This window comes from Petromyzon marinus, chromosome 1 (assembly GCF_048934315.1).
Source record: "Petromyzon marinus isolate PM22_M1 ecotype Great Lakes invasive population chromosome 1, UKy_Petmar_22M1.pri1.0, whole genome shotgun sequence".
NCBI classification, from domain to species: Eukaryota; Metazoa; Chordata; class Hyperoartia; order Petromyzontiformes; family Petromyzontidae; genus Petromyzon; species Petromyzon marinus.
Window position 1 is genome coordinate 17,351,485 of NC_133667.1, and position 20,636 is coordinate 17,372,120.

At 56.7% G+C, this 20,636-nt stretch overlaps 2 protein-coding genes across 3 annotated transcripts in view; both read right to left on the bottom strand.

Annotated features, from left to right (window-relative positions):
* Positions 1–20,636, bottom strand: part of DPYD (dihydropyrimidine dehydrogenase) — a 45,411-nt gene that overhangs the window by 4,708 nt on the left and 20,067 nt on the right. For both annotated transcript variants that reach the window (XM_076065066.1, XM_076065065.1), the window contains 15 exons: positions 19,549–19,631; positions 18,969–19,056; positions 16,040–16,201; positions 15,204–15,400; positions 13,840–13,921; positions 13,268–13,355; positions 12,932–13,039; positions 11,778–11,950; positions 10,934–11,144; positions 10,127–10,311; positions 9,676–9,891; positions 7,624–7,788; positions 2,270–2,338; positions 1,844–1,927; positions 490–610 (listed from right to left, as the gene is read on the bottom strand). In XM_076065066.1, coding sequence (XP_075921181.1) covers positions 490–610; positions 1,844–1,927; positions 2,270–2,338; positions 7,624–7,788; positions 9,676–9,891; positions 10,127–10,311; positions 10,934–11,144; positions 11,778–11,950; positions 12,932–13,039; positions 13,268–13,355; positions 13,840–13,921; positions 15,204–15,400; positions 16,040–16,201; positions 18,969–19,056; positions 19,549–19,631 — 2,032 coding nt within the window. The remainder of the gene's footprint in view (positions 1–489; positions 611–1,843; positions 1,928–2,269; positions 2,339–7,623; positions 7,789–9,675; positions 9,892–10,126; positions 10,312–10,933; positions 11,145–11,777; positions 11,951–12,931; positions 13,040–13,267; positions 13,356–13,839; positions 13,922–15,203; positions 15,401–16,039; positions 16,202–18,968; positions 19,057–19,548; positions 19,632–20,636) is intronic.
* LOC142925121 (uncharacterized) lies at positions 2,347–7,476 on the bottom strand. The gene is made up of 3 exons (XM_076067991.1): positions 7,471–7,476; positions 4,687–6,008; positions 2,347–4,646 (listed from the first exon to the last, which is right to left on the bottom strand). The coding sequence occupies exons 1-3, from the start codon at positions 7,474–7,476 to the stop codon at positions 2,792–2,794; spliced, it is 3,183 nt and encodes a 1,060-aa protein (XP_075924106.1). The 3' UTR covers positions 2,347–2,791.

A 20,636-nucleotide genomic window follows, 5' to 3' on the forward strand; every position in this document is an offset into this window, starting at 1 on the left:
CACCCGTGTGACGTTTCGCCAGTAGCTGCAGCCGGCATCGTCGGGCGACGGCAAAGAATTGTGGAGAAATCCTCCTCCTGTGTCGGTCTCGAATAGAGAGGGATAGATCCTAAGCAGCTCGTAACTGCAAGCGAATTAAAACAAAAAAAAACGCACGGACCCTCCGCACGCGCCCCGTCATTCGTTCACGCTCGGAAACCCACAACGTTTCACGACCACCGTCTTCAGAAAGGTGTTTCATATCGCTCCGGGTCACCATATGGATTCACGTTCTACCGCAGTTGTTCTACACTGGCAGGTGCGCGCAACGCGATTGCTCACCAACGACTCGCGCACGATATGATTTCGCGCGTTTTATAAATCACCTCGCCGTATCCCACCATCGGACATTGCCGCATTACCCACCAAGGGTCCGCGTACCCCGCCCTCACCCCCCCCCCAGCTCTACCCCACTGCTCGAATGGGGCGGGAAGGCCGCGGGGGGCTCACCCTCCTTGGCGGCGCTCGCGATCACCACGATGTTGGTGATGTTCGGGGTCATCTTCGCGAAGAAGGGAACCCGGACCGTGGCGCGAACCCAGCGGCAGATGTTCCGCACCAGCTCGGGGTCCTGCACATGTGGACCCAGACAGACAAAGACCCCCCGCCCCCGTATAGCCTTAACGGACTGTTGGGGCAAGTGCTGTTAAGCGAGCAGCTATTCAGGCTGGCGCGGCACACGAGGAGGTGGGTGGCCAGCACCACGCCCGACCGCCTTTGTCTCCCCAGTGGCGATGTTTACTACACACCGCACCAGGTACTCATTTGAGGTTGAGTCGACCTGGGGGAGGCCCAGGACCGGTTCAGACAATCGTCGCCGATGTTGGCCGTGAGCGGAATCGAACTCGGTTCGCCGGGTTCGTAGTGCAGCGTAGCGCTAACCACGACACTACCGCTCCCCGTGAACACACGCATGTTGCACACACACGCATGTTGCACACACACGTTGCACACACGCATGTTGCATACACACACACGTTGCACACACGCATGTTGCACACACACACGCATGTTGCACACACATGTTGCACACACGCATGTTGCACACACGCATGTTGCACACACACGTTGCACACACGCATGTTGCACACACACACACGTTGCACACACGCATGTTGCACACACACATGTTACACACACATGTTGCACACACACACATGTTGCGCACACACACATGTTACACACACACACATGTTACACACACACACATGTACACGCACAGTGTATTGTTGCATCTCTGTTCTTTCACCTGTCATGTTGTGTACTGGTTTTTTTTGCGTCTATCGTTTCTAATCATGTCTCACTGTGTCTCTCCATGTCTCGTCGTGTGTCATCGTGTCTCATGTCTTGCTGTGTATCTCCGTGTCTATCCGTGCCTCGCCGTGCCTCTCCGTGTCTCGCCGTGTCTCTCCGTGTCTCGCCGTGTCTCGCCGTGTCTCTCCGTGCCTCTCCGTGTCTCGCCGTGTCTCGCCGTGTCTCGCCGTGCCTCTCCGTGTCTCGCCGTGCCTCTCCGTGTCTCGCCGTGCCTCTCCGTGTCTCTCCGTGTCTCTCCGTGTCTCGCCGTGCCTCTCCGTGTCTCGCCGTGTCTCTCCGTGTCTCGCCGTGTCTCTCCGTGCCTCGCCGTGTCTCGCCGTGTCTCTCCGTGTCTCGCCGTGTCTATCCGTGTCTCGCCGTGTCTCTCCGTGTCTCGCCGTGTCTCTCCGTGTCTCGCCGTGTCTCTCCGTGTCTCAACGTGTCTCGCCGTGTCTCGCCGTGTCTCTCCGTGTCTCGCCGTGTCTCGCCGTGTCTCCGCGTGCTCCCTCACCTGCCCGCACGCGAGCCCCATGCCGCGCTCCCCCATGCCGTGTGGGCAGGAGAGATTCAGCTCCAGCGCGTCGGCTCCCGACTCCTGCGCAACCGCGGAGACATCGCCAACATCACCATCATCATCGACACCATCACCGTCATCACTACCATCATCACGACCGCCACCATCACTACAACCACAACCATCACCGCCATCATCTCTACCATCACAGCCACGACCATCTACGCCATCACAAACCATCGTCACCACCATCATGAACACCAACGACTACCATCACCAATATCACAACCACCATGAACGCCATCATCACATCCAGCAGCCGCACCACCGCCACTGTTACCATCAACGTCGTCATCGTCTTTATCGTGGCCAACATCATAGCCATCACCACCACTACCACCACTGCAATATCACCACGATCACCTCGGCCATCTTGGCGAGTTGGGTCCAGTCCTCCTTGATGTAGCCGCACATGATGCTGGCGATGAGAATCTGTACACACACACAAAGATCCCCCGGATAGCCTTAACAGACTGTTGGGACAAGTGCTGTTTCGCGAGCAGATCCTATGAAGGCCGGCACGGCGCACGAGGGGCATGTGTCACTGTGTCCTCGGCAGTCTCCGCGTGTCTCCGCGTGTCTCCGCGTGTCTCCGCGTGTCTCCGCGTGTCTCCGCGTGTCTCCGCGTGTCTCCGCGTGTCTCCGTGTCCCAGACATGTCCCCTCGTCGAGGACCATAAAACCATCGTCACACCAACTCCGCTCATCATCCTCGCAGCGGCGGATTTTTGGCTCGGCCATCGAACAAAGACGGTGGTGACTGCATCATCGCGCGGCGCTTTCAGTTGTGCGCTTCTGCGGCCGTCTGGAACGCTCTTCCTTCCCATAGGAAGCCACTCGGAGCTATGCGCTCTTAAATCATCATCGAGATTGAAAATTATTTTTTTTAGGATTGTTTTTTGTTTGTATTGCCCTTCCTCCTGCACCTCCGATTAGCGCGGTTGGCTACACACGGTTCAAGTTCAACATACACACGTACAGTGTGTCGCTGTGACCTGTAATGTGTCTCTGTGACCTGTAATGTGTCTCTGTGACCTGTAATGTGTCTCTGTGACCTGTAATGTGTCTCTGTGACCTGTAATGTGTCTGTGACCTGTAATGTGTCTCTGTGACCTGTAATGTGTCTCTGTGACCTGTAATGTCTCTCTGTGACCTGTAATGTGTCGCTGTGACCTGTAATGTGTCGCTGTGACCTGTAATGTGTCGCTGTGACCTGTAATGTGTCTCTGTGACCTGTAATGTGTCTCTGTGACCTGTAATGTGTCTCTGTGACCTGTAATGTGTCTCTGTGACCTGTAATGTGTCTCTGTGACCTGTAATGTGTCTCTGTGACCTGTAATGTGTCTCTCTGTGACCTGTAATGTGTCTCTCTGTGACCTGTAATGTGTCTCTCTGTGACCTGTAATGTGTCTCTGTGACCTGTAATGTGTCTCTGTGACCTGTAATGTGTCTCTGTGACCTGTAATGTGTCTCTGTGACCTGTAATGTGTCTCTGTGACCTGTAATGTGTCTCTGTGACCTGTAATGTGTCTCTGTGACCTGTAATGTGTCTCTGTGACCTGTAATGTGTCTCTGTGACCTGTAATGTGTCTCTGTGACCTGTAATGTGTCTCTGTGACCTGTAATGTGTCGCTGTGACCTGTAATGTGTCTCTGTGACCTGTAATGTGTCTCTGTGACCTGTAATGTGTCTCTGTGACCTGTAATGTGTCGCTGTGACCTGTAATGTGTCTCTGTGACCTGTAATGTGTCTCTGTGACCTGTAATGTGTCGCTGTGACCTGTAATGTGTCGCTGTGACCTGTAATGTATCTCTGTGACCTGTAATGTGTGTCTCTGTGACCTGTAATGTGTCTCTGTGACCTGTAATGTGTCTCTGTGACCTGTAATGTGTCTCTGTGACCTGTAATGTGTCTCTGTGACCTGTAATGTGTCTCTGTGACCTGTAATGTGTCTCTGTGACCTGTAATGTGTCTCTGTGACCTGTAATGTGTCTCTGACCTGTAATGTGTCTCTCTGACCTGTAATGTGTCGCTGTGACCTGTAATGTGTCGCTGTGACCTGTAATGTGTCTCTGTGACCTGTAATGTGTTGCTGTGACCTGTAATGTGTCGCTGTGACCTGTAATGTGTCTCTGTGACCTGTAATGTGTCTCTGTGACCTGTAATGTGTCTCTGTGACCTGTAATGTGTCTCTGTGACCTGTAATGTGTCTCTGTGACCTGTAATGTCTCTCTGTGACCTGTAATGTCTCTCTGTGACCTGTAATGTCTCTCTGTGACCTGTAATGTGTCTCTGTGACCTGTAATGTGTCTCTGTGACCTGTAATGTGTCGCTGTGACCTGTAATGTGTCTCTGTGACCTGTAATGTGTCTCTGTGACCTGTAATGTGTCGCTGTGACCTGTAATGTGTCTCTGTGACCTGTAATGTGTCTCTGTGACCTGTAATGTGTCTCTGTGACCTGTAATGTGTCGCTGTGACCTGTAATGTATCTCTGTGACCTGTAATGTGTCTCTCTGTGACCTGTAATGTGTCTCTGTGACCTGTAATGTGTCTCTGTGACCTGTAATGTGTCTCTGTGACCTGTAATGTGTCTCTGTGACCTGTAATGTGTCTCTGTGACCTGTAATGTGTCTCTGTGACCTGTAATGTGTCTCTGTGACCTGTAATGTGTCTCTGTGACCTGTAATGTGTCTCTGTGACCTGTAATGTGTCTCTGTGACCTGTAATGTGTCTCTGTGACCTGTAATGTGTCGCTGTGACCTGTAATGTGTCGCTGTGACCTGTAATGTGTCGCTGTGACCTGTAATGTGTCGCTGTGACCTGTAATGTGTCTCTGTGACCTGTAATGTGTCTCTGTGACCTGTAATGTGTCGCTGTGACCTGTAATGTATCTCTGTGACCTGTAATGTGTCTCTCTGTGACCTGTAATGTGTCTCTGTGACCTGTAATGTGTCTCTGTGACCTGTAATGTGTCTCTGTGACCTGTAATGTGTCTCTGTGACCTGTAATGTGTCTCTGAGACCTGTAATGTGTCTCTGTGACCTGTAATGTCTCTCTGTGACCTGTAATGTCTCTCTGTGACCTGTAATGTCTCTCTGTGACCTGTAATGTGTCTCTGTGACCTGTAATGTGTCTCTGTGACCTGTAATGTGTCGCTGTGACCTGTAATGTGTCTCTGTGACCTGTAATGTGTCTCTGTGACCTGTAATGTGTCTCTGTGACCTGTAATGTGTCGCTGTGACCTGTAATGTGTCTCTGTGACCTGTAATGTGTCTCTGTGACCTGTAATGTGTCGCTGTGACCTGTAATGTATCTCTGTGACCTGTAATGTGTCTCTGTGACCTGTAATGTGTCTCTGTGACCTGTAATGTGTCTCTGTGACCTGTAATGTGTCTCTGTGACCTGTAATGTGTCTCTGTGACCTGTAATGTGTCTCTGTGACCTGTAATGTGTCTCTGTGACCTGTAATGTGTCTCTGTGACCTGTAATGTGTCTCTGTGACCTGTAATGTGTCTCTGTGACCTGTAATGTGTCTCTGTGACCTGTAATGTGTCTCTGTGACCTGTAATGTGTCTCTGTGACCTGTAATGTGTCTCTGTGACCTGTAATGTGTCGCTGTGACCTGTAATGTGTCTCTGTGACCTGTAATGTGTCTCTGTGACCTGTAATGTGTCTCTGTGACCTGTAATGTGTCTCTGTGACCTGTAATGTGTCTCTGTGACCTGTAATGTCTCTCTGTGACCTGTAATGTCTCTCTGTGACCTGTAATGTGTCTCTGTGACCTGTAATGTGTCTCTGTGACCTGTAATGTGTCGCTGTGACCTGTAATGTGTCTCTGTGACCTGTAATGTGTCTCTGTGACCTGTAATGTGTCTCTGTGACCTGTAATGTGTCTCTGTGACCTGTAATGTGTCGCTGTGACCTGTAATGTGTCTCTGTGACCTGTAATGTGTCTCTGTGACCTGTAATGTGTCGCTGTGACCTGTAATGTATCTCTGTGACCTGTAATGTGTCTCTCTGTGACCTGTAATGTGTCTCTGTGACCTGTAATGTGTCTCTGTGACCTGTAATGTGTCTCTGTGACCTGTAATGTGTCTCTGACCTGTAATGTGTCTCTGTGACCTGTAATGTGTCTCTGTGACCTGTAATGTGTCTCTGTGACCTGTAATGTGTCTCTGTGACCTGTAATGTGTCTCTGTGACCTGTAATGTGTCTCTGTGACCTGTAATGTGTCTCTGTGACCTGTAATGTGTCGCTGTGACCTGTAATGTGTCGCTGTGACCTGTAATGTGTCGCTGTGACCTGTAATGTGTCGCTGTGACCTGTAATGTGTCGCTGTGACCTGTAATGTGTCGCTGTGACCTGTAATGTGTCTCTGTGACCTGTAATGTGTCTCTGTGACCTGTAATGTGTCGCTGTGACCTGTAATGTATCTCTGTGACCTGTAATGTGTCTCTCTGTGACCTGTAATGTGTCTCTGTGACCTGTAATGTGTCTCTGTGACCTGTAATGTGTCTCTGTGACCTGTAATGTGTCTCTGTGACCTGTAATGTGTCTCTGTGACCTGTAATGTGTCTCTGTGACCTGTAATGTCTCTCTGTGACCTGTAATGTGTCTCTGTGACCTGTAATGTGTCTCTGTGACCTGTAATGTGTCTCTGTGACCTGTAATGTGTCTCTGTGACCTGTAATGTGTCTCTGTGACCTGTAATGTGTCGCTGTGACCTGTAATGTGTCGCTGTGACCTGTAATGTGTCTCTGTGACCTGTAATGTGTCGCTGTGACCTGTAATGTATCTCTGTGACCTGTAATGTGTCTCTCTGTGACCTGTAATGTGTCTCTGTGACCTGTAATGTGTCTCTGTGACCTGTAATGTGTCTCTGTGACCTGTAATGTGTCTCTGTGACCTGTAATGTGTCTCTGTGACCTGTAATGTGTCTCTGTGACCTGTAATGTGTCTCTGTGACCTGTAATGTGTCTCTGTGACCTGTAATGTGTCTCTGTGACCTGTAATGTGTCTCTGTGACCTGTAATGTGTCTCTGTGACCTGTAATGTGTCGCTGTGACCTGTAATGTGTCTCTGTGACCTGTAATGTGTCTCTGTGACCTGTAATGTGTCGCTGTGACCTGTAATGTGTCGCTGTGACCTGTAATGTGTCTCTGTGACCTGTAATGTGTCTCTGTGACCTGTAATGTGTCTCTGTGACCTGTAATGTGTCTCTGTGACCTGTAATGTGTCGCTGTGACCTGTAATGTGTCGCTGTGACCTGTAATGTGTCTCTGTGACCTGTAATGTGTCTCTGTGACCTGTAATGTGTCGCTGTGACCTGTAATGTGTCGCTGTGACCTGTAATGTGTCTCTGTGACCTGTAATGTGTCGCTGTGACCTGTAATGTGTCGCTGTGACCTGTAATGTGTCTCTGTGACCTGTAATGTGTCTCTGTGACCTGTAATGTGTCTCTGTGACCTGTAATGTGTCTCTGTGACCTGTAATGTCTCTCTGTGACCTGTAATGTCTCTCTGTGTTCCAATTACGTTGCTGTTCCCCACTGTGTCTCTGGGTACCCCCATGTGCCCACTCCCCCTGCCCCCCCTCCCCCCGCATGTCCCCCCCCCAATGCCCCCCCCCACGTTCCCCCCCCCACGTTCCCCCCCCACCACGTCCCACCCCCCCCCACGTTCCCCCCCCCACATTCCCCCCCCCGCGACGTCCCCCACCTTGTCCGGGAAGTCCCTCTTGAGCTCGGCGACGCTGTGGCACCAGTAGGCGCTCGTCTTCTCGCTGATCAGCTCGATGTTGAGGAACGAGCCCTGGCCGGGCCCCAGGAGGGGCCCCGACGTCGTGCCACGCACGATGCGCGGGGACACGTTCGTCACCAGGTCCTGGGCACACCGTACGCACACACCGCACGCACGCACACACACACACACACACCGCACGCACGCACACACCGCACGCACACACACCGCACGCACACACACGCACACACACACACACCGCACGCACACACGCACCGCACGCACACACACCGCACGCACACACACCGCACGCACACACACACACCGCACACACCGCACGCACGCACACACACACCGCACGCACACACACGCACACACCGCACGCACACACACACCGCACACACACCGCACACACACACACACACACACCGCACACACACACACCGCACACACACGCACGCACACACACGCACGCACGCACACACACACCGCACGCACACACACGCACACACCGCACGCACACACACACACACACCGCACACACACCGCACACACACACACCGCACACACACGCACGCACACACACGCACACCGCACGCACACACGCACGCACACACGCACACACACACACGCGGCGCCTCCGCTCAACCCCGACCTTGACGACAGGCGCACACGCGAAGATCCCCCGGGGTAAACCGTTGACGAAAGGCTGTCGGGGGGGGGGGCAAGTCGTGTTAGGGGCAGTCCATAAATGACGTCACGCAACTAGTGGGAGGTGGGGGGGGGTCAGACATTTGTGACGAGGAGGGGGGGGTTGAGAAATGTGACGTCACGTCAAAATGCGCAACTTTAAATAAACATAGACAACACGTTCTACTCGATTAAATAGACTTTTTAATAAATGCTTTCTCCTACAACATCAGAGTGCAGCGCCACATTAAATACACACTACAATGACAATAGTTTAAAGCGATTTGAAGCATGGGTTTTTTTTGTTTGGGGGGGGGGGGCAGAGCTTTGTGACGTCATATTTGAGGGGGGTCTGACTTTATATGACGCCGTGTGACGGGAGTCAAAAATCGTCCAAAATCGCGTGACGTCATTTATGGACGGCCCCATAGTGAGTAGCAGCGCCTGTGAGGGCCAGCAGGACACACGAGAGGGGGTGGGAGGCCAGCACCACGCCCGGCCGCCTTTGATGTTTACTACACACCGCACCAGGTACTCGTTTAGGGCCGAGTCGAACTAGGGGAGGCCTCCAGGACCTGTTCAGATAATCGTCACCGGTGTGGGTGGCCGTAAGCGGGAATGGAGCGTGGGTCGCCGGGTTCGAAGAGCAGTGCGTTAGCCACTACGCCACCGCTCGCACACCACGCGGTGACGTCGTGCCCCCCGGAGGCGGGTGCGGGACCAGCCCTAGCCGGGCTTGGCGTGCGCTGGGATAGCGCCGGCACCACGCACGGCGCGTGTGGAACGGGAGAGTGTCAGCCCCAGGGGCAGAGTTGCCCCGGGCCGTGGCACTCTGGTTTACCCCGCGGGCACGTGATCCGGAGTGTCCACAGAGAGGGCCCCAGGTGGGGGGGGGGGCTAGTGGGTGATCACGTGTCCGGGGAGAGCTCTCGAGAGGGATCGAGAGGGAGCTGGAAGGCTCCAGAAGGCGGGCGGGGCCGAGGGCGGAGCGGCCCCGACCCGTGGGGGGATATAAGGCGGCTCCCTGAGAGGGACCGGGGTCGCTGGATTCTACAAGCTGAAGCTCTACAGGTGGTCGGGTCAGACCCTTCGTAGTTAGCTGGGTGGCCACCACCCTCGGTGAAGGGGCAGTCACCCCTTTTGTGTTACGTGTTGATGTTACAATAAATGTGTTGCCTCAGTTGGACTCACTACACATTGACAAACGCACGCACACACAGCCACACCTACAGTCCCACACACAACACACCCGCACCACACGCACCGCACACTGGCACCGCACGCAACACACTCGCACCACAGACTCGTACCACACACCGCACACTGGCACCGCGTGCTCGCCTTATCGAGGGCGAAGGTTTTGGTGACGGCGAAGCCCCAGCCGGCGTTGAAGGCGCGGCGGATCATGGCGGAGGTGGTGCACTGCGGGGCGCTCGCCAGGCCAAACGGGTTGGGGAAGCGCAGGCCGACCATCTCCACGGACAGGTCCACCGTGTCGATCGGCGTGAAGAAGAGGGGCAGCCGCGGCTCGCCGCTCACCGGCACGCCGTGCAGGGACTGGGGGGGGGGGGGGGCACGTGCGCAGGATCGGTTCAGATAATTGTTAGCGAGAATCCAACCCGTGTCGCCGTGTTGGTAGCGCGGCAGCGCTGTCCACCGCGCTGCCGCTCCCCATGCAACGAGGATCCCCCGTGGCGCCTGCGACAGACCGTTGGGGCAAGTGCTGTTAGCGAGCACCTGTTGGCTACCCACGCACGTGCACGCGTGCGCGGGTACAGCGTGCACGCGGTACCTGCAGGTAGGCGTGGATGTGCCAGGCGGCCGTCTTGCCGTCGTTGACCGACTCCACGGTGGTGTTGGCGAGGCCGGCGACGTCGCCGCCGACGAACGCCCACGGCTCACTGGCGCCCATCGTGGCGGGGTCCACGCGCGGCACGCCCTGCCGCGTCAGCTCCAGCGGGGACAGCGCGCCCAACACTGCGGTGGGCGGGGGGGGGGGGTCACACGTGGGACGCGCGGGGTTATCGGGGAACACGGGGCTGGCGGGCACGGCAACGGTTTCAAGAACACGGGGGGCGTGGGCGACGCTGCGGGCGCCGGAGGACGCGGGGGGGGGGGGGATGCGGGGGAGCGCAGTTCTACTCGTGAGCACGATGGCAGCGGCGGTGCGTTCAGGAGCTCTATGGCAGTGCGGTGGTCTGCTGGCTACGATGAGAGGACTTCAGCAGAGTGTTGGTCGAGTTTTGTCGCTCCAATCCTCGTCGTGTTGAAGGAGCCTGCGCTCCTCCAACACGCGGTGTGCTTACGAGCCACCGTGGCTCGTGTCTTGTACGGGCGCACGGGGTCGAGGAGGCAAGGAGGGGAAGAGACGCGCCCCAAAATACGGTGGGGGGGTGGGGGCAGGGGGGGCACGAGGACAGAGGGACGTGGCGGGACGCGGGAGGAGTCGAGGATAGAGACACAGTAGATGCGTGCTGGTTGGTGTCGTGTCATCTGTCCCCGTTCTATTCGTCCCGTGTCCCCGTTCGATTCGTCCCGTGCCCTCGCGTCTCCGTATCCCAACGGGATGGAGACGGTAATCCCTGCGTCGCCACCGCACCGGCGGGGTCGAGCAGCGTGGAGCCGAAGGCGGAGATGACGAAGTCGGCCTTCACGACGACCTTCTGCTCCTCGTCCTCCACCCAGCTGCCGTCCTCCTGCTGCTCCGAGCGCGCAAACTCCACGGCGCAGATGCGGCCGCCGCGCTTCACGACGCGACGCGGAGACGCGAACGGGAGGAACTCGCAGTGCTCCTCGCGGGCCACCTCCACCTGGGACAACGCGGGGGGACACCACGCGGGGACACACAGAGACACCACGCGGGGACACACAGGGACACCACGCAGAGACACCACGCGGGGGGACACCACGCGGGGACACACAGAGACACCACGCAGAGACACCACGTGGGGGGGGGGGGGGACGGGGACACAACAAGGGGTCACGGTGACATGGTGGTGGTGATGATGGTGGTGGTGATGATGGTGGTGGTGATGGTGGTGGTGGTGATGATGGTGGTGGTGATGGTGGTGGAGGTGGTGGTAGTGGCGGTGGTGGTGATGATGATGGTGGTGATGGTGGTGGAGGTGGTGGTAGTGGCGGTGGTGGTGGTGGTGATGATGATGGTGGTGATGGTGGTGGTGGTGATGATGACGGTGGTGATGATGATGATGACGGTGGTGGTGATGATGATGATGATGACGGTGGTGGTGGTGATGATGATGATGACGGTGGTGGTGATGATGATGATGATGACGGTGGTGGTGGTGATGATGATGATGACGGTGGTGGTGATGATGATTACGGTGGTGGTGGTGATGATGATGGTGGTGATGATGGTGATGATGACGATGATGACAATGCTGTTGATGATGACGACTGCGGCGGCGATGATGACTGTGCACCTCCTCGGGCACGGCGCGCATGTTGGTGAAGCCACGGCGGAACGCGACGAGCACGCGGCGCGCACCGCAGCGCAGCGCCGACGTGGCGCAGTCGAACGCCGTGTCGCCCGCGCCCAGCACCAGCACCACGCCGCGTAGCGCGGGCAGCTGCGGGGACGTGCACCCACACAGGCCTGCACTCACACGCACGAACACGCACGAACACGCGTGTTACGTAAAGATAAAGGTCTCCCCCCCCCGCCCCCGCCACCCGTGTAGCCTTTAACAGACTGCTGGGGGCAAGCGCTGTTAGCGAGTGGCAGTGCCTATGAAGGCCGCCACGGTGGCACACACAAAGGGAGACAGCACCACGCCCGGCCGCCTTTGTCTCCCCGATGGCAATGTTTACACTCATCGCACAAGGTACTAATTTTAGACCTAGGGGAGGCCCATGACAGGTTCACATAATCGTCAGTGGTGTTGGCCGTGAGTGGGAATCAAACCCCGTGTCTCTCCCCGCGTGTCTCTCCCCGCGCGTCTCCCCGCGCGTCTCCCCGCGCGTCTCCCCGCGCCTCTCCCCGCGCCTCTCCCCGCGCCTCTCCCCGCGCCTCTCCCCGCGCCTCTCCCGGCGTCTCTCCCCGCGCCTCTCCCGGCGTGTCTCCCCGCGTGTCTCTCCCCGTGTCTCTCCCCGCGCCTCTCCCCGCGCCTCTCCCCGCGCCTCTCCCGGCGTCTCTCCCCGCGCCTCTCCCGGCGTGTCTCCCCGCGTGTCTCCCCGCGTGTCTCTCCCCGCGCGTCTCCCCGCGTGTCTCCCCGCGCCTCCCCATGTGGGCTCCCCCTCCTGCCCCCACTCCGTCCGCTAGAACTACTATGGAGCGGCGCGCGCCATCCTGTCGGAGAACCCGCTGGGGCTGTCGTGCGGCATGGTGTGCCCCACGTCCGACCTGTGCGTGGGGGGCTGCAACCTCTACGCCACCGAGGAGGGGCCCATCAACATCGGGGGGCTCCAGCACTTCGCTACCGAGGTGCGTGCTCAGCAACGGGAATGGAGAGGGTGGGGGGGGGCACGGGGGACGTGGGAGACACGGGGGGCACATCAGTGGAGCGGAACATCGCCCAATGGGGGAGACAAAGGCGGCCGGGAGGGGGGGGGTGCAGAGTTGGGGGTCGGCGTGTACCGGGCTTGCTGGCCTTGGCGACGCGTGGCAGGAAGGATTTGGAGGTGAAGAAGCCCTGCTCCTCCGTGAGGCCCTCAAAGAGCGGAGCCACCGTGGGCTCCGGCAGCCCTGAGCAATGACGCGCAGCGACGAGGTGACGGGTGGGGGAGGGGGCGGGGTGAGAAAGAGGGCGGGGGGCATGGGTGAGAAGGGAGGGGGCCGCGGGAAGAGCAGGTGACAATTTGAGGAAGAGGAATGGAGGAGGCGTGAGGAGTTGTGATAGTTGTGGTGGTGGTTGTGGTTCATGATTGTGGTTGTGGTGGTTCATGATTGTGGTTGTGGTGGTTGTGGTTGTACCGATGCCGATGAACACCGCTGCAAATCCGTCCTTTCGCAGAGACTCGAGCGTCAGGTCTCCCACAGCCAGAGCACGGCCACACTCAACCTGCAACCACAACCACAGTCAACCTGCAACCACACTCAACCTGCAACCACAACCACAGTCAACCTGCAACCACACTCAACCTGCAACCACAACCACAGTCAACCTGCAACCACAACCAGTTAATCACACTCAACCACAGTCAACCACACTCCTGAAAGAGAGCTCTATATAACAGCTCAGTGGGCCTTATCTGGTAAAATAAAATAAAATAGTTTTATATTCTTAGCTCTTTCGGTAAAGTCACGTTGAAGGGAAACAATAAAATAATAAAAAATTTTATTATAAAATAATAAAATTTATTATTTTATTGTTACCCTTCAAAGTGACTTTACCGAAAGTCACGTTGAAGGGAAACAATAAAATAATAAAATGTATTATTTTATTGTTTCCCTTCAAAGTGACTTTACCGAAAGAGCTAAGAACATGAATTACTGCAGTCACGAAAGCTTTAAATCAAAATAGTTTCTGTTAAATTTTAGTTTACCTTGACGCCCAGGTCCTGCATGAGCCGAACCTCGAAGCGCACGGCCTCCAGCGGCAGGCGGAACTGCGGGATCTCCGACGCGCTGCGCTCACACGGACACAGGCAAAGGTCCCCCGTGTAGCCAACGCTGGCTGCTGGGGCAAGTGCCGTTAGCGAGTAGCACCGATGAAGGCCGGCACGGCACACGAGGGGGCGTTGTGGTGGGTCGCGCCACGTGCGGCCGCCTTGGTCTACTCAGTACTGATGTTTTTTTTGCGCACCGCGCCAGGTACTGATTTAATGCCGAGTCGACCTAGGGGAGGCCCAAGACCAGTTCAACTCGGGTCCCCGGGTTCGTAGCGCAGTGCGTTAGCCACTGCACCACCGCTTGCGGAGTACTGCAAGGTGCGAGGTATGAGTGAGCGAGTGAGTGAGAGAGTCCGTGATTAAGCGAGAAAATGAGCGAGCGAGTGAATATGTGAGCGAGTGAGTATGTGAGCGAGTGAGCGAGTAAGCGAGTTAGAGAGTGAGTGAGAGAGCGAGTGGGTATGTGAGCGAGTGAGTATGTGAGCGAGTGAGTATGTGAGCGAGTGAGTATGTGAGCGAGTGAGTATGTGAGCGAGTGAGTATGTGAGCGAGTGAGTATGTGAGCGAGTGAGCGAGTAAGCGAGTTAGAGAGTGAGTGAGAGAGCGAGTGGGTATGTGAGCGAGTGAGTATGTGAGCGAGTGAGTATGTGAGCGAGTGAGTATGTGAGCGAGTGAGTATGTGAGCGAGTGAGTATGTGAGCGAGTGAGTATGTGAGCGAGTGAGTATGTGAGCGAGTGAGTATGTGAGCGAGTGAGTATGTGAGCGAGTGAGTATGTGAGCGAGTGAGTATGTGAGCGAGTGAGTATGTGAGCGAGTGAGTATGTGAGTATGTGAGCGAGTAAGCGAGTTAGAGAGTGAGTGAGAGAGTGAGTGAGTATGTGAGCGAATGAGTATGTGAGCGAGTGAGTATGTGAGCGAGTGAGTATGTGAGCGAGTGAGTATGTGAGCGAGTGGGTATGTGAGCGAGTGAGTATGTGGGCAAGTGAGTATGTGGGCGAGTGAGTATGTGAGCGAGTGAGCGAGTAAGCGAGTTAGAGAGTGAGTGAGAGAGTGAGTGAGAGAGTGAGTGAGTATGTGAGCGAGTGAGCAAGTGCGCGAGCGAGTTATCCAATGGGCATGTGAGTGCACGAACGAGTGCGTGAGTGAATATGCGGGAGAGTAACCGAGCGAGTGAGCAAGCGAGTGAGCGAATAAGCAAGTTACAGAGTGAGTGAGAGAGCGAGTGAGTATGTGAGCGAGTGAGTATGTGAGCGAGTGAGTATGTGAGTGAGTGAGCAAGCGAGTGAGCGGGTCGCACCTCAGCCCTCCGGTGTAGTCGGCGCGCTCGTACACGGTGAGGTGCGAATAGCCGAGCCGCGCCAGGAACGACGCGCAGCTGATGCTGGCCGGACCGCAGCCCAGCAGGGCCACGCGCTCGCCAAATGCGGCCGCCCGCGACTCCACGGGGGGCAGCGCCGGGTCCCACACCTGAGGGACTCCCATGAGGCGGAACACCTTGGGGGAGAGGGGGAGTGGAGGGGGGGGGAGCACGGTCGGGAGTCAAACCGGGTTCGTAGAGCTCGTGGAACTGCAACTCTGACTGACACGCACACACGTACACACACACACACACGTGCTCAGAAAGACAAAGATCCCCCGTGTAGCCTCAACATACTTTTGAGGCGAGTGCTGTTAGCGAGCACCTATGAAGGCCGGCACGGCACACGAGGGTGGCGGGTAAACAGCACCACGCCCGGCCACCTTAGTCTCCCCAGTAGCAATGTTTACTACACACCGCACCAGGTACTAATTTGAGGCTGAATCGACCTAGGGGAGGCCCATGACCGGCTCAGATAATCGTCACCGGTGTTGGTGGTTGTGAGCGGGAATCGAACTCGGGTCGCCGGGTTCGTAGCGCAGTGTAGCGCTAACAACTACGCTACCGCTCCCCACACACACATTCACACACCCCAAGTCCAAGACCCCCACCCAGTGTATGAACAAAACCGCTGGTATCCCCGTATCTCCCTGCCCGTTTGCCCTATGTCCCGTGTACCCCCGTCCCCGCCATACCCCCACGTCCCTGGCACCACCACGTTCCCCATATCCCACGCCTCCACCCCCCCCCCTCCCCCTCCATTGGTGAGCGCGCACCTCGGTAGCGAAGTGCTGGAGCCCCCCGATGTTGATGGGCCCCTCCTCGGTGGCGTAGAGGTTGCAGCCCCCCACGCACAGGTCGGACGTGGGGCACACCATGCCGCACGACAGCCCCAGCGGGTTCTCCGACAGGATGGCGCGCGCCGCTCCATAGTAGTTCTAGCGGACGGAGTGGGGGGGGAGCCCACACGGGGAAAAATGGGGAGACACACAGGGAGACACAGGGAGACACACGGGGAGACACGGGGAGACACGCGGGGAGACACAGGGAGACACGCGGGGAGACACGGGGAGACACGGGGAGACACGCGGGGAGACACGGGGAGACACAGGGGGAGACGCGGGGAGACACGCGGGGAGACACAGGGAGACACGCGGGGAGACGCAGGGAGACACAGGGAGACACACAGGGAGACACACAGGGAGACACACAGGGAGACACAGGGAAACACACAGGGAGACACACGGGGAGACGCAGGGAGACACAGGGAGACACACGGGGAGACGTAGGGAGACACACGGGGAGACGCAGGGAGACACGCGGGGAGACACAGGGCGACACGCGGGGAGACACAGGGAGACACAGGGAGACACACGGGGAGACACAGGGAAACACACGTGGAGACACGGGGAGACACAGGGAGACACGGGGAGACGTAGGGAGACACACGGGGAGACACAGGGAGACACACGGGGAGACACACGGGGAGACACACGGGGAGACACAGGGAGACACAGGGAGACACACGGGGAGACACAGGGAGACACAGAGAGACACAGGGAGACACACGGGGAGACACACAGGGAGACACGCGAGGACACACGAGGACACACAGGGAGACACACGGGGAGACACAGGGAGACACACAGGGAGACACACAGGGAGACACACGGGGAGACGCAGGGAGACACACGGGGAGACACAGGGAGACACACGGGGAGACACATGGGGAGACACACGGGGAGACACACAGGGAGACACACAGGGAGACACATGGGAGACACAGGGAGACACACGGCGAGACACACGGGGAGACGCAGGGAGACACACGGGGAGACACACGCGGAGACATACAGGGAGACACGCAGAGACACACGAGGAGACACAGAGAGACACACGGGGAGACACACAGGGAGACACACAGGGAGACACGCGGAGACACACGAGGAGACACAGAGAGACACACGGGGAGACACAGGGAGAGACACTGGGAGACACACGGGGAGACACAGGGAGACACACAGGGAGACACACGGGGAGACACAGGGAGACACACGGGAAGACACACGGGAAGACACAAGGGATACGCTGGGGTGCACTCTGTGAAGGGGTACACTGGGGTGCACTCTGTGTAGGGGTACACTGGGGTACACTCTGTGAAGGGGTACGCTGGGGTGCACTCTGTGTAGGGGTACACTGGGGTGCACTCTGTGAAGGGGTACACTGGGGTGCACTCTGTGAAGGGGTACACTGGGAGACACTCTGTATAGGGGTACACTGGGGTGCACTCTGTGAAGGGGTACGCTGGGGTGCAATCTGTGAAGGGGTACGCTGGGGTGCACTCTGTGTAGGGGTACACTGGGGTGCACTCTGTGTAGGGGTACACTGGGGTGCACTCTGTGAAGGGGTACACTGGGAGACACTCTGTATAGGGGTACACTGGGGTGGTCTCTGTGTAGGGGTACACTGGGAGACACACGGGGAGACACAGGGAGACACACAGGGAGACACACGGGGAGACACAGGGAGACACACGGGAAGACACACGGGAAGACACAAGGGATACGCTGGGGTGCACTCTGTGAAGGGGTACACTGGGGTGCACTCTGTGTAGGGGTACACTGGGGTACACTCTGTGAAGGGGTACGCTGGGGTGCACTCTGTGTAGGGGTACACTGGGGTGCACTCTGTGAAGGGGTACACTGGGGTGCACTCTGTGAAGGGGTACACTGGGAGACACTCTGTATAGGGGTACACTGGGGTGCACTCTGTGAAGGGGTACACTGGGGTACACTCTGTGAAGGGGTACGCTGGGGTGCAATCTGTGAAGGGGTACGCTGGGGTGCACTCTGTGTAGGGGTACACTGGGGTGCACTCTGTGAAGGGGTACACTGGGAGACACTCTGTATAGGGGTACACTGGGGTGGTCTCTGTGTAGGGGTACACTGGGAGACACTCTGTGAAGGGGTACACTGGGGTACACTCTGTGAAGGGGTACACTGGGGTGCACTCTGTGTAGGGATGTATTGCTCCAGCTCTCTGCCCGGGGCCAAAGTTCACAGCCACGTGCAGTTGTGGAGTTCTGGACCTTTCATTCCGGGTAGTCCACGTGCCCCCCCCCCCCCACTGCGGCCCCTGGTGACGTCACACACCCCACACTCCCCTCCCTGCCCTCCTCCCCTGCCGCCCCCCAAGGTTTAGCGGTGAAAGCCAAGACCGCCGTCCCCACATCACGCCGCAAGATCAATAATGGCGTAAGGGGCCGCCCATAAATGACGTCACGCACCTAGGAGGGGGGGGGGGGTCAGACATTTGTGACGATGTGTGACGAGGGGTGGAGGGGGGGTTGAGAAATGTGACGTCACATCAAAATGCGCAACTTTAAATCAATATAGACAACACGTTCTACTCAATTAAATATACTTTTTAATAAATGTTTTCTCCTACAATGACAATAGTTTAAAGCGATTTGAAGCATGTTTTCAAAATGGAAATATGGTTTTGAGGGGGGGGGGCAGAGCTTTGTGACGTCATATTCGAGGTGGGGGGTCTGACTTTTTGTGACGCCGTGTGACGAGTGGGGGGGGGGGGTCCAAAATCGTCAAAAATCGCGTGACGTCATTTATGGACGGCCCCCAAGGCAGTCGAGGGGAGGGGCTGGCGACGCTGGTGATGAAGGTCAGAGGGGTTGAGGACGAGACTCACCTTGTTGGCGATGCTGGTGATGAAGGCCTTCACGTCGATCTGGGTGGGGCAACTCTTCTGGCACGGCGCGTCCACACACTTCAGGCACCTGGGCACGGGCGGCACGGGCAGCCCCCCCCAACCCCCTCGGAGTCAGGGGTCCTCACCGCGACCTCCGCGACGACCCTCACCCTCGTGACCCCTCCCCCCCCCTCTCGTAGCCTCGCCGTGACCTCTACGATATCGTAACATTCCATGGTGCGTGCGTGCGTGCGCAAATACGTTATGCAAGTGGTGGGACAGCGGTCGGTGAACTGCACTGCGAACCCGGCGGCCTGGCTTCAACTCCCACCCAGCGGTGACCGGTGATAATCTAAACCGCTTCTGGCCTCCCCTAGGTTGACTCAGCCTTAAATGAGCGGCTGCTGCATGGCGTGAACATCAGCGCAAGGGAGACAAAGGCGGCCGAGCGCGGCCATACCCCACCCCCTCATTGGATGCGCACGTGCCGGCCTTCACAGGTGCTCGCTGACGGCACTTGTCCCAGCAGCCTGTGTGGGCCGCAAGGGAGATCTTCGTCCGCGGTGTGTGCTGGCGGTACCTGGATGCCTCACGCAGAGCCCCCCTCTCTCCCAGCGTCGTGTGCTTTATGTCCTCAAAGTTCTTCTCCAAGGACTCGCACGTCTGGGCGACAGCGGGACAACAGAGGCTCTCGAAGTGACCATGACGATCTTGATTTGAAGCTGTCGCGACTGCAGGAATCCACACTCTTTGATTCTTTCGGTGAAGTCACGTAGGGTAGGTAGGTAGGCAGGTAGAAGAATCAAACGAAAAATAACATAGCGCGACGTTTCGATGGCAACACAAGCGGTCGTCCTCAGCGCTGGCTCGGCTGTTTCCACTGCTGGATTATTTTCTTCCGCCCGAGGACGGCCGCTTTGTGTAGCGATCGAAACGTCGTGATTTATTTTCCGTTTTATTTTATTTTTATACCTACGTGACTTTACCGAAAGAACCAAAGAGTAACCATTACTATTTCATTTATTTTACCAGGTAAGGCCCCGCTCAGATGTGGGGCCATCCATTTAGTACGTACGCATGGAGGGGGGGGGGTTAACCCAAATGCTTACGCTTGCGAATGGGGGGTCTACTGACAATGTACGTACGCATAGGAAACGGGAAGGGGGGGGGTGAAGCCTCGATAATAATTATAATTTGTCTACATTGGCCTTCAAATGAGTTAGATTGTGCAAGGTGGACTATGAGTTTGCTTAAACACGTTAATATTATTAATCCTTGATCGTTTCTGCACGGATTAAATATCGGCCGTTCTATAGGATTTGGGGGGTCTGAGGGGGGTGCGTCAGGCGCACGTACGCAGGTGAGGGGGGGGGGGTGTAAAAAGTCCGCGTGAGTACAGGGAGGGGGGGAGGGGTCAAGTTTTGACAGATTTTTGCTACCTACTCAATGGATGGCCCCCATATTGTGGCTCTTTTTCAGAAGCAACATAGCCACCAACGATAGCTCAACGAAGTGGCTTATTATAACGTGGAAATGTATAGCAGCATCCAAAAATCCTAAACGCGTGACGTTGATTCTAAACGTGGAGGGGGACATCGGAGAAGCCGGAGACAAATCCACGCAACCACAGGGAGAGAGAGAGACACGCAAACTCCAAATATACAGCAG

Excerpts from the sequence above, each read along its gene's own strand:
- LOC142925121 (XM_076067991.1), bottom strand. Across the intron at positions 4,647-4,686 it reads GTCACAGCGACACATTACAG|GTCACAGAGACACATTACAG; the intron begins GTCACAGCGACA and ends GACACATTACAG.